General features: G+C 39.0%; 1 protein-coding gene across 1 annotated transcript in view; it reads left to right on the plus strand.

Moving 5' to 3' along the window:
- LOC145993938 (interleukin-1 receptor accessory protein-like 1-B) overlaps positions 1–12,689 on the plus strand; it is a 197,245-nt gene that overhangs the window by 126,014 nt on the left and 58,542 nt on the right. The window contains exon 2 of the mRNA XM_083129901.1: positions 3,607–3,788. Coding sequence (XP_082986027.1) covers positions 3,607–3,788 — 182 coding nt within the window. The remainder of the gene's footprint in view (positions 1–3,606; positions 3,789–12,689) is intronic.

A 12,689-nucleotide genomic window follows, 5' to 3' on the forward strand; every position in this document is an offset into this window, starting at 1 on the left:
ACAGCATCTTGCGTGGTTGAGATTTCTTTGAAAAGTTTACAGTCGTCAGCAAACATGAGTAAATTGACAGGAAATGAGGAAAGTCTTTGAGTGAGATCGTCCATGTATAGGATGAACAAGAGAGGGCCCAAGACGCTCCCTTGTGGTACCCCAGACAGGACAGGAAGAAAATCAGAAGAGGCGCCTGAAAGGGTGACACGCTGTGTCCGTGAGTGTAAATAATCCTGGATTAAGGAGAGAAATTTGCCATGTATGTTAAATCTAGTTCGTAATTTGTGAATAAGAAGAGCATGGTTTATTTTGTCAAAGGCTTTTGAAATATCCAAGTATATCACATCTAGCTGGGAATTTTTGGAAATAGCCCTAGTGGCATGTGAAAGGAGAACTGAAAGATTAGTCAAGCAAGAGCTACCTGGAAGAAACCCGTGTTGGGCAGTACTGATATGCGGAGATGTAAATCTGAATAATCTGTCCTTAATGATTTTTTCACAGATTATAGACAGAGGTGACAGGAGTGATATTGGTCTGTATGATGTAGCACTATTTTTGTCTCCAGATTTGTGAATGGGTACAACGTTGGCTTTCTTGAACATCTGAGGAAACACGCCTTCAGAGAAGCACCTATTTAGCAAGAGAGAGAGAGGATGAGCCAAGAAGTCGGCAGTGTTACGGAGGAAAATTGTGGGAATTTCATCTGGTCCTAAAGAGCGGTGTATGGGTAATGAGGCAAGGAGAGATTTAACTTCATGAGAAGAGGTTTTGATGGTTGATAGAGAGTGTGAACAGACCGACTGCACGTCGGGGAGTGGGTTGGTTGAAGCATGCGAGGTGAAGTTTTCGTGAAAGAAACTGTTGAATAAGTGCACTCTTTTATCTCCACAGGCTGATTCCGATTTGTACTTGATTTCCATGGGGACGCGTGGTTTTTGCTTTCTTGAATTTAACAAAGTAAAGAATTTCTTTGGGTTGGTAAGGCACTGTGCTGTTACGTTGTCTACGTAGTCCTTATATTATAACAAGTCCCAGGGTGGAAGTAGTGCATGCAGTAGGAACTGACAACTGTGTCCTGTTCCTGTACACGCCAGTCCAGAGATCAGTATTTCAGGATTTACATGTCCCGGTTTTATTGGCGGTGATTGTACAGATGTGCGCCTTAAATTGGAAGTATTTTTCTTCTCAAAAGCTTCATAGTAAAGGTGTGCCTTACTTTCGATGGCGTCTTGGATTAGAAGAAATAAGGTTCTTACGTTCAATTCTTGTTAAACTTCATTCATTTGAAGAGCGTATTTTTATTATCATGTTAAGGAAATATATTTTAGCTGGAAAGTAAGAGAATTTGAAAGAAACCTTCTTTATTATTCTAGCATTAAAGTATAGGAGTTGGATACATTGATAAGCAACGCTTTTAGGAACTTTCGCTTTGGTCCATTACCCTCTTTCCCGGAGCTCACATTTCTTCTCTTCCTCACTGCTTTTCCCGTCATACGCCGAAAGGGGGAACATTATCCTTCTGGGAAGAGACTCAAAAGTTCATCTTGAGCTCTGGAGTTTACGGGGGGGCCGGCTGGATACCAGATTATAGCCCGCCTCATTGTTCCCTCAGGACTTGGAGGAATCTTTTCCTGCCGACCGCCCCTCCCTGGCAGACGGACCGTAACGTATATTTTACCGTCCGTGTAATCGAATTTGCAAATGAGATTGAAAGACATCTGAAAGCTCTCACAGTGAACCATTTTTTTTATATATACGGAGAAGCATTTTCCTTTGGCATTTATGGTGGAATAAATGGTATGTAAATGATTTCAACAGCGACAAAGTTTCGCCACGAACAACTTTTATTAATAACATTTTGTTCGTTCAGGTCTTGCTTCGACTCTACGAGGGTTTGAAGAGCGCTTGTGTGCATGCAGCCTGCCAGACTGAGTTCTTGCATTTGCAGCTTAGGAGCGAGTTATAATTCCAGAAACCATTAATCAACAAACGAGCTGCTGACGTCATATCGACCTGCACTTATCGCTGACGCTCTCGCTCCCGCTCCGCGCGGTTGGTAGGATCGCTAGCCAGATTCTATCACATTGTGCAACATTTTCAACCAACTGTGCATGAATGCACCAAACAACATATATATAAAAGTAGATCAAGACGTAGCACTGATCTTATTCAGAACGAATAGTTGAACATCGCAGCTAAAAGAATAAAATAACAAGTGGTAAGAACAGTGGGAATGATAGTAATCGATTATAAGAAAGCATTGTACGAATGCAACACCACTCATCACACCAGTCTTTGAAAAATTAAACTTTAGTCACTGAAGTGAGAGGGAAGATGGTTAACCCAATCCCTTTGTATATAATATAACGTGTTTAGAATTCAGTATCATGCAAAATGAACAAATATTAAAACAGAGAAATTCCAACTTACAAACGCTCCTTCGTGTAAAACATCCTACCACAATTTACGTTTCAATAGCTTCGTGGACGAAAAAGCATTTCTCGCATAAAATTCATAGCGCATCTTAGCGCTTATCTTTGACTTAGGAACTGACTACATTTATGCAGTATGTTGTTGTGTTTGTATCAAAAGTAACAAAATATACATTTCCCAGAGTGAATTTTTCATGAATCCATCTGTATGAACAGTATAGTACACTACGTTGACCGTAACATTGTTTGTCATAAAGAAGCATGTTTTTAAAAATATATACAGGGTGTCGCAAAACTCTTTCAACAAAGCTTAGGTGCTGGTGGATATCATGAAAACAAGTAACTTTATCCCCTATAAAGTTTACCTCGAAAGCGCTTAGTTTCTGCGCTATAAGCGCTCAAAATCTATCCTGTACGTATGCAACCCAACACAGCTTACGCTTGCTCTGACATAACTACCAGGGGAGCGTGGCAGGTTTGCCACTAGCGTTCCTCGTTATGAGAGACGACTTGGAAACAACAACTTGGGAGTCTTGTCTTCCCTGAGCAAAATCCAAAACATGAATGGTACTTACGATGTTGTAAGAAGCATTGATAGTATTTATAAAGTGACTAAGACAAATAATGGACAGACTGAAATTCAAGATTACTCATTCTAAAATATCTCGATAATTGATTGATTGATTTGGTTTATTTTAATTCGCTTTTCTGCCACCTTTGGCTAATCGCGAAGATGAGGATGATATTGCACAGCTGTAATAAAATGTTAAATTGTATCATGAAAAGCGTTGAAATTCCTAAAATCTCTTTATGACGAAGCGTTGAAATGAAAAAAAATTACTATGAAAAAGCGTTGAAATGCTAAAACCTACTATGAGAAGATGCGTTGAAATGTTAAAATCTATGTAAAAAGCTTTGAAATGCTGAAATATATTACGAAAGAGCGTGGAAATGCTGAAATCTATTATGAAAAAGTAGTTGAAATAAGAACGTGTATTATGTAACGTGTAAAAAGCGTTGAAATTCTAACATGTATCTATTGTGAAAAAGCAACGAAATGCTAAATTATATTGTAAAATAGCAATAAAATTACGAAATATGATAAGCTAATTTATATATTTTGTGTTCAGATGTCATGCTTAAGCAAAATTTGTAAAACAAAAGTCTTAATCTCTAATTGCAGGTTCAAGGATGGCCGGCCTTATCCATGGCCTGGAGGGGTATCAACCTTCATCTTGTACCCAGAATCTGCCAACCAGACAATCTACACGCAGACTGTTGAGGAGTTCGATTTCGGAAACTACTCGTGCATCATTCGGAACGATACCCACAGGTTCTCCCATACCATCAATCTCACGGTGTTAGGTGAGTACGTCTATGTTCTTTTGTTTTTGCTTGGGTACAATATGACGGGCGAACAGCAACATTTAAGCATGAATCAAGAATGAGCGTGCCTTCATCGAAATCTGCGTCAAGTTTATGGAGTAGGGGAGACTGGAACACATTTGAATATGGGGAACATTTGAACTTCGCGAATTTCCCAATGGGAATAAATTGTGCCGAGTTGACGGCAGTGGCAGTAGATGACAGCACTGCAGATGCGCTGTCAGAGAGTAATTGGACCATTCAGCAGTTAATAAACATTCAGTGTGAGAACGAGTGTATAACTCCCTGAAAAGTAATTTTTCTCGTCAAAAGTTGCAATTTTAAATTACTACATCCCTTTGCTGCATGGGGAACAACCTGCACTCAAGCACTGAAATGCTTCGATTTCGATTCTAGCATTTCGAAAGCTAAGATCATGTAAAGATATATGTTAAAAACATTTCGATTCCAGTAAAATTAATGAAAAGAAGACAGTGTTCAAGAGAGCCCCATATCTGTACAAGTGTGCCCCATGCGTAAGGCAGATTTGAACATATTATTAGTGTTTTGTTTAACGCATTTAACTTTCAAAATAATTTTGACTTTAATGTGAAAAATATGCTTACATGTTCTCGTACTTTTGTATTCAAATGTAATAAAACAATTTTTATTATGAAATAAAACAATAAAATCATGGAGTGTTCAAATGTACCTCGGCCTCCCCTGCTATAGATCCCCAAGTTTTCTGAAACCTCGGAAAATATGCGAACTACAGTTTCACCCGTATATTAGCTTAGCGACACTAGCGCCACTGTCCCCACGCCAGGGTTTCAAATGTCTTGGTGGATCTATTATCTCGAGAATTAGTCCAGGTGGCACCAACTTATATGGGCCTGAGGGGCTCCAGCCCACCCAGTAATATGCCTTGTATTGTTGTTATATTTTAGAAATAATGTCCTGGGCGTTTAACAAAACAAACTATTTCATGACTAAAACTTGTCTCAAATATCGATACGAAACACAGACCTAGTCTTAGGAGAATAAGTTGCGTTACTTTACGATCAGTATATTAATTATCATTAAAACACGCAAACTGTCAACATAGGTCATGTGACTACTAGATTTTGTCCTATACTGACAGATTAACAACTAGATGTTGTCCTATACTGACAGCTGAACAACTAGATGTTGTCCTATACTGACAGATGAACAACTAGATGTTGTCCTATACTTACAGATGAACGAACAACTAGATGTTGTCCTATACTGACAAATGAACGAACAACTAGATGTTGTCCTATACTGACAGATGAACGAACAACTAGATGTTGTCCTATACTGACAGATGAACGAACAACTAGATGTTGTCCTATACTGACAGATGAACGAACAACTAGATGTTGTCCTATACTGACAGATGAACGAACAACTAGATGTTGTCCTATACTGACAGATGAACGAACAACTAGATGTTGTCCTATACTGACAGATGAACAACTAGATGTTGTCCTATACTGACAGATGAACAACTAGATGTTGTCCTATACTTACAGATGAACGAACAACTAGATGTTGTCCTATACTGACAAATGAACGAACAACTAGATGTTGTCCTATACTGACAGATGAACGAACAACTAGATGTTGTCCTATACTGACAGATGAACGAACAACTAGATGTTGTCCTATACTGACAGATGAACGAACAACTAGATGTTGTCCTATACTGACAGATGAACCGAACGTGAAAATCCATATACCACTAAGCTAATAGCCGGCGTTTGCGGCGGAGTGATAAGCACATCGCACTACAACGCCAGGGGTTCCGGGTTCGATTCTCCGCCTAAACATGCGTGTTCTTATTTAGTGTCCGTTTATCAATTTAACATCTCTTTCTCATAGTCGCGTTTAGCCAAAAGTGTCTAAAAAGCGACTAAATATCAACAATCAAACAATTTTTTGGACGAACCTACGGACGTATGGTAGTAGTGTTTCTGTTGCACTATTAAAGTATTCGTCACGTATTTCTTTTCACAAGATTTCATCAACAGGCGTGCATAGTTTAATTTATTTGGGGGTACCTTAAGGGGAGTTTCAATTGCCTGTCTGGACAATGTAGCCTATGCCATATTTTTTTTACAGAACCTATTTAATATATGAGGATGAAATTTTATCATTATATTCTATTTCTATTCGTTATCACTTTAGCATAAGTTTTCCAATCATTGTGACAATATTTGTATTATTTAAATAATGAAAGTAAACAATTGAAAAAAATGTTACAATACAATACTAATATCTCTACAGGTAATATCAGCTGAACCCCTCTCATTAAATTGTATGCAAGTTCGGTCTTGGCACGTTTTCTAATGCACATTACTTTATAAAATACAACACTGTACTCGGTCAGTTGATAGTTAATACTCTGTGAAAATTATACGGTAAAAACATCTTCTTTACTACGTGGTTAGTGATTATCATGGTAAACAATATCACATTGTTTTGGGTGGAGACAGATAGATAAAAAGGGGGGGGGGTGAGAGGGGCATCTGAAATGAAACGAAATATTTAAGTGGTAGTTTCTATACATGATGATTCAAAAGTCTCCTGATATTTTCCTTATATCGCTAACTAATGGTTTTGATGATGGGATAAAATACACTGTTGTTTTCCAGCAAGATGGTGCACTGCCCCATTTTGCAGTGGCGTATGCTGGTTTTAACTAGTGGATAATCTCCGATTCATTTACCCACTCCTGAAGTCTCCCTGCAAATTTACTTCAACATTCATACAGGATTTATGAATATATGTGTTAAAAATTTTACCTTATTGTTGCGACCACTGTCGAATAATTGTTGTGATTGCACTTGCAGTTAATCTACGTTTAGAATTTCAAATAATAAAACAAGAAAATATAATAAATCTATAGGAAAAACCTGTAACAAAGAATATGAAAGGAATGCCGTAGTGAAATAAAAACCCTCAATATTAATTGAAGTGTAAAATTCCATTTACCCCAGTGTCCAGTTACTCGTGCATTTCCGATTTTTGTTTTTATACACGGAAGTTTATGTTCAAGACTTGTGGTACAAGAGATCCTACTGGCCTAACTACATTAACTATTTGCAATTTCTCCGGAAAAGATCCCGTTCCAAATATTTTCACACACAAATATTGTATTATACTAATTGCCTTTAACTTCAGTAAACACACCACTAGCACGAATACTAAACCACTAACAGCTAAACAAATATTAAATTCTCGAATCGCTACAACACGCACTCAATTCCCTGCGCCAATCTTCTATTGTGGTTCCTTCCTGCTTGACACAGAATTAAATTCCCTATGGATGCTGAAGAAATCCCTTTCCCAGCTTTATGTTCCCTGCGATGTGCGAGGTTCCATAAGTTGGAATCATTGCGTCTTTTGTTTATATATTTTACATTCAAACATCTATTATCATTATGATTATTATTAATCTAAAGAGGAAGGAAAAGCAACTTAAATTACCTAATATATGTGTATGTATATATACAATTTAATTCTGATAGCTTTCCCTTTTAAAAATTATTCATTTCTGTGAAAGAAGTACTCTCACTGGTTTTGAAGGCTACAAAGAAAGTAATCACGCTATTTAAAATACAAAAATGAAAAAGTAAGCATATAAATAGTTTAATTACTTCATTAATCGATTGATTAAATTGTTATTTGACGTCGCTTTTCTGCCACTTTTGGCTAATCACTACGAGTGATGATATGAAATTGATGAAGGGACATTTCACAAAGAACACCCATGCCCAGACCGGTATTCGAACCCTGGAGCTCTGGCGTCGTAGGGAGCTGTATCCTAACACTCCGCAACGGAGGTCGGTCTAATTTCTTGAATTTCTAGTTCAAATTTTAATTTATTTAATTACCTTCATCTTCAATATTAAAGTTTTTTTTCCTTTGACAATATCTGTTGAAATAGCAGAGATCAGGAAGACAGAAGCAAACGTAAAATGAGAATTAACATAGAATTGGTTCGCAAATGTTGTTCAGATTTCCCTGTTTCTCGCGCATTTTCAGATGTATTTTCTCTACTTTCCTTTTCAGTACGTAATTTGTGAACCCAGAATTCTGTTTCCTGAGAAATTTCCCTGTCGTAAACAACACAGCTCCTACGATACAAAGGCCATCGGGGAAGAATAGCAGAAGAGGGTGCCAGCGAAGGGAACTGAAAAGGCTCTGGGGTGGAGAGTGCGACCGATGGACTCTCTCCAGAAGGAGCTTACCCTTGCCACGGAATAACCGCGCCTGGGAAGCAGTGTTTCCTTCCCCTCCCTCGCGTCAAGGGATTTAAAGGGAGCCGGTGGAATCTCACCCTGACATCACCAGATTCCACCAGCTGGAGAAAAAGCCTCACGGACATTCCGCGGCAAACGGTTGAAAACATTCGCGCGCTGGAAGCAAAGAAATATGTGAATCAAAGATTGGTTCGGAAGAATATTGCGAAGAAATAAAAAACAACTTTTAAAAAAAATATAGCCGGGTCATCTCCGATTACCTAGGTGACCCAGAGTATACGCCGCTGCCATTTTGGCATAATCGTTCGGGACTACCTTGGTGACACCTTCCCAGATAGGTGGATCGGTCGTGGCTCACCAAGACTTTGGGTGGCTCGCTCTCAGATCTGAGTCCTCTAGATTTTTTTGTGTGGGGTTTCATTACGCCTATGGTGTACCAAGTATAGTTCGACACCATGGAGCAACTGACACAGCGAATAGCTGCAGCTATGTTGGAACATGTGTTCCGATCTACGCAAGAAAGGTGGTTGCCATGCGTATACTTACAAGGCCACCACATTGAAATGTACTGAGTTTGTCTTCTGTATTCTAGAATATTTTTTATCAGTAAAGTCAATTTTGTCAATTATATGCTTTTTGATAAAAATGTCAAGAGACTTTTGAATCACCCTGTATTTTATATTTTTTTGTGGATACATTAGGAGTTGCCCAGGGACCCCTAGTACCCCCCGTGCGCATCTATGGTAGTTTCCGAAAGGACACCGATTACATCCATTCCATTTCACCTCATTGTCTCGTGTGATTGTTGTTAAGGTCTCCAAAGTCCAAAAGATGTTCGACCAACACAATATATTTCTTTTCTTGGTCACTTATCAGTTGTTTCGTTCTTCACAAAGCGACCCCCTCTCTTTTTTACACGTGATTTCCCCCCCTCGAACTTAACGACCTGGTGTGCGCATGTTTATAATTGTTCCTGGAAAAACTGCCACCAATTATAACACCGTGTGATAATGTCTGGCTCTCAGTTGCTTGGCAACAAAATTTCTATTTTTTTTTTCAAGTATTTTTATCAACATTTTCTCTCGCGGTTACATAAACGTCTTAGGGTACGGTCACACTGGATCCGTCCCGGGTTCTATTCCCGGTGGAGGCACATAGTGGTTCGGATTCCACTTTTAACTGTAGGTCCAGTCCCGATTTATTTATTTATTGAAATTTCCAGTACAGCAGAAGCCATTTTAAACCAGAAAGAAACAACAGTAAAACAGTAGACTAAGATTAAAAACAAAAGAACTGATAACATAAAATAAACAAAAATAAAACAAGCCAAAAAAGTACCAAGGTAAAAAGATCAGTTTCACAAAAGCATTACTTATGTACAATTTTTTCTATGTTGCTGAAAAAAGAATGAATATGAAGTGAAGTGTTTTATGTGAGAGTTCGTGGAGTGGGATGCTGCATCTTAAGTTTCCATTTATAATCTTCCTTAGTGTGCATAGAGTGAACTTAAAACACCAACTCAATCAATCAATCAAGCTTCATTTTGATCTTTTCAGTCGAATTCGTTATACTTGGTTTCTTGTGTTTGTTGGAATAACAATAAAACGTTTATTGACTTGGTTTACGAAAGGAAACTATTAGAGACACATCAGTAAAGAACGATCACAATTCGGAGGCAGGAGATATAGAGAATTGGATAGTACTAAGTACAAGTTTTCGTTATTAAATATACACACAAATAAAATAATCTTTCAAAATATCATTAATGCATTCCATTCACCTCTCCAATATCTACAGCGTGTCTATAAAGTCAGTTAATATTTCAATGAACTAATGACAAATATTTTCTTTTTTCCAAGTGATCTGATAAAATGTACTCTATAGAAGAGAGAATAGCCGCTGTTTGTGCTCGTCTGCGTGGAGTGACGTATGAACAGGTGCGGACGGACTTCACTCGGAAATTCAGAAAACCAGGCCCCACCAGGCTGGCTATTAAGAACCTGGTCAACAAATTCAAGTGAATAGGTAGTGTTGAGGATGAAGAACGTCCTGGTAGGCCAGCCATAACACCACAAATTGTGGAAAATGTACAGGACGCGATCACACGTAGCGCCACCGCATCGACCACGCGACTCTGTATCCATAACCCCAGCATCTACCAACTGTGGCTCATAGCACGGTGGATTGGGGCACACAAAGCTTCTTACTATGCAGCAACAGGATGGGGCACCACCCCATCTTGCCACCATCGTTCGTGATCACCTAAACGAAGTTTTCACCGGTAGATGGATTGGTTGTGTCTCGCAACTGGGAGTGGCCCCCCCCCCCACCCCCCTCGATCTGGCCCCATTAGACTTTTTCATTTGAGGGTTTATCAAGTCTGAGGTGTACGGGGCGCGGATCCACAGCATAGCCCAGTTGAAACAACGATTTACGGCCGCAGTTGCTGAGATTACACCAGCTATGTTGGAAAAGGTGTTTCGGGCTGTGGTGGATTGTTGGTATATGTGCCTACACTTGAGGGGTGGTCACATTGAGGTATACTGATTTTGTGTCCTACTGTGATATATGTTTCAGTACATATTGTATTTTGTACCATAAATCCTGTTCATGCAGAAATGTTAAGTGACTTTATAGATACCCGGTATTTACAATAAAGGACCGTGCCGGAGTGGCTATAACATTGCGATAAGAGGCCAATGGTCCCCGGATTAGAATCTCGGCCTGGTCGTTCTTTGGGAGTGTCCCCTGATCAGTTTCATCATATCATTATTCATTTACGTCGTTGCGATTAGCCAGAAGTTGCAGAAAACTTATGTAAAATGACATAATTCAATCAATGAGTTAATCCATTGATGGTATTTCTGAACATGTGAGCTGCGAGATAAAATTCAGGATAAAATTCAGTTTTCGAGTGTTCATAGCAACTCAACAATGCGTCAAGCAGAAACACGTAATTAAGGAATGATGTTTGCTGTGTGATGCTCTTTGTACGTTGCGAAATTGTGTAAGATATCACTCTGTATAAATTGCCTCGTGACGACATATCGAGCCTGCGATTGTGTAGGATTAACACCTTAACCTTTTAATAACGGTGTCCCGAGTTCGATCCCTCTTAGAAGCGCATTGTTCACTGGTTTGGATTACATTTTAAAATGTACATCCAGCCTAAAAAAAAGCGACCTGTGAGTCCCGGTTAAAGAGACAGAATTGGCAACGAATATAAGATATAGAGGATCCAATGATAGGCAACGCTGTACAGGGTCGAAATCGAAAGAAGAAGCAGTTTCAGTATGATGAAACTGTTGAAGATCCACAAAAAACATTGCAAAGTTGATTTTTATTACCAGGTCCTAGGCGATTATTTTAGCTCTAAGAGTAAGAGTTGAGCAGCTTTAACATCATAGTGAATTTTCATTTTTTTAATGGTATTAGTAAGCATAAAGACATGCCATCTGATCTCTTGTCTGAAAAGTGTAGAAAACTTGCCGGAATGTTAACACATGAAGGCTACTGAATTAAAAGATGAACTAAAAGTGCTTTCGGCTATAATAAATCAATTACACCAAAGGAGACCTTAAACTGATAAAGGGTCATGATTTTGCACCTAATGTGAGTGTACAACTTTGAATTTATTAACTTTGTCGGTAACCGTGGCAAGTGGCGAACAAAGTTTTTTTTATTTTTATTAAGGTTAATAAAAATACTATCTTCCGTTAATCATGTCTGAAACACGCTTGTTTGCATTTTATGCAAGATAGCATTATACGAAAAAGAATATTACATGCAAAGGTAAAGTTCTCTCTGCATATAGCACCATGTTATGAAGGTACATATAGAGGATGTGGGGGCAGGGCCATACACATTCTCGATCTCGGCCATTTTGGAGGTGATGTGATTGATCAACACCACTCTCCGTCCGCCTTTACCTCCCAGGGTACCTATTAACTTGAGGCTGGGTGAACCCCAGAGCCGCTTTATGCGGGAACAACGCAAGCTCACCCACGCGGGAGATCCGGGAATAATACATTGTTAAAAATCCAATCATATATCACAGACCTACAACGGTAAACATATGAAACCAAGCCTTCATTTCTTTCCTAATACTTGTTACAGTTAAGATACGTTTAAGGGAGAGGGAGAGAGTGTTTTAATAAAATAATATAAAATTAGTGTCGCATTTTTTGAAGTTTAACTGTGGTCGAGCGAGATATCCTTTTGTGCTTAATAGTATTGAAATGACGTAACACATCTCATTATTTATTTCATAGTTTGATGTTTTACTTAGGAATATATTGATTTTCAATTTCCCGTTGCTGCGTAATGACCGGGGGGTCCCAAAGGGAACGGCATCTGCCGCCACCGCCCAGGGCGGCAAAATGACTAGCACCAGCCCTGCTTTTGGGGGAGGTACGTGCCCCTGTGGCCCCTGCTAAATCCGCCAGTGGCAACATCGAAGGGACATGTAGTGCACACATCGTCAAGTTTATAAGATAAAATCTGACTTTCTTGAAGTTTGTCTGGAGTTGTACTGGTCCAAATGGGTATGCCCCCCACCCCGTCCCCTGGGCACACCACTATGAAGATGGCACATTTAAAGATTTATATTGATGTA

This window comes from Lepisma saccharinum, chromosome 10 (assembly GCF_977018435.1).
Source record: "Lepisma saccharinum chromosome 10, izLepSacc3.1, whole genome shotgun sequence".
In the NCBI taxonomy this organism is placed as follows: domain Eukaryota; kingdom Metazoa; phylum Arthropoda; class Insecta; order Zygentoma; family Lepismatidae; genus Lepisma; species Lepisma saccharinum.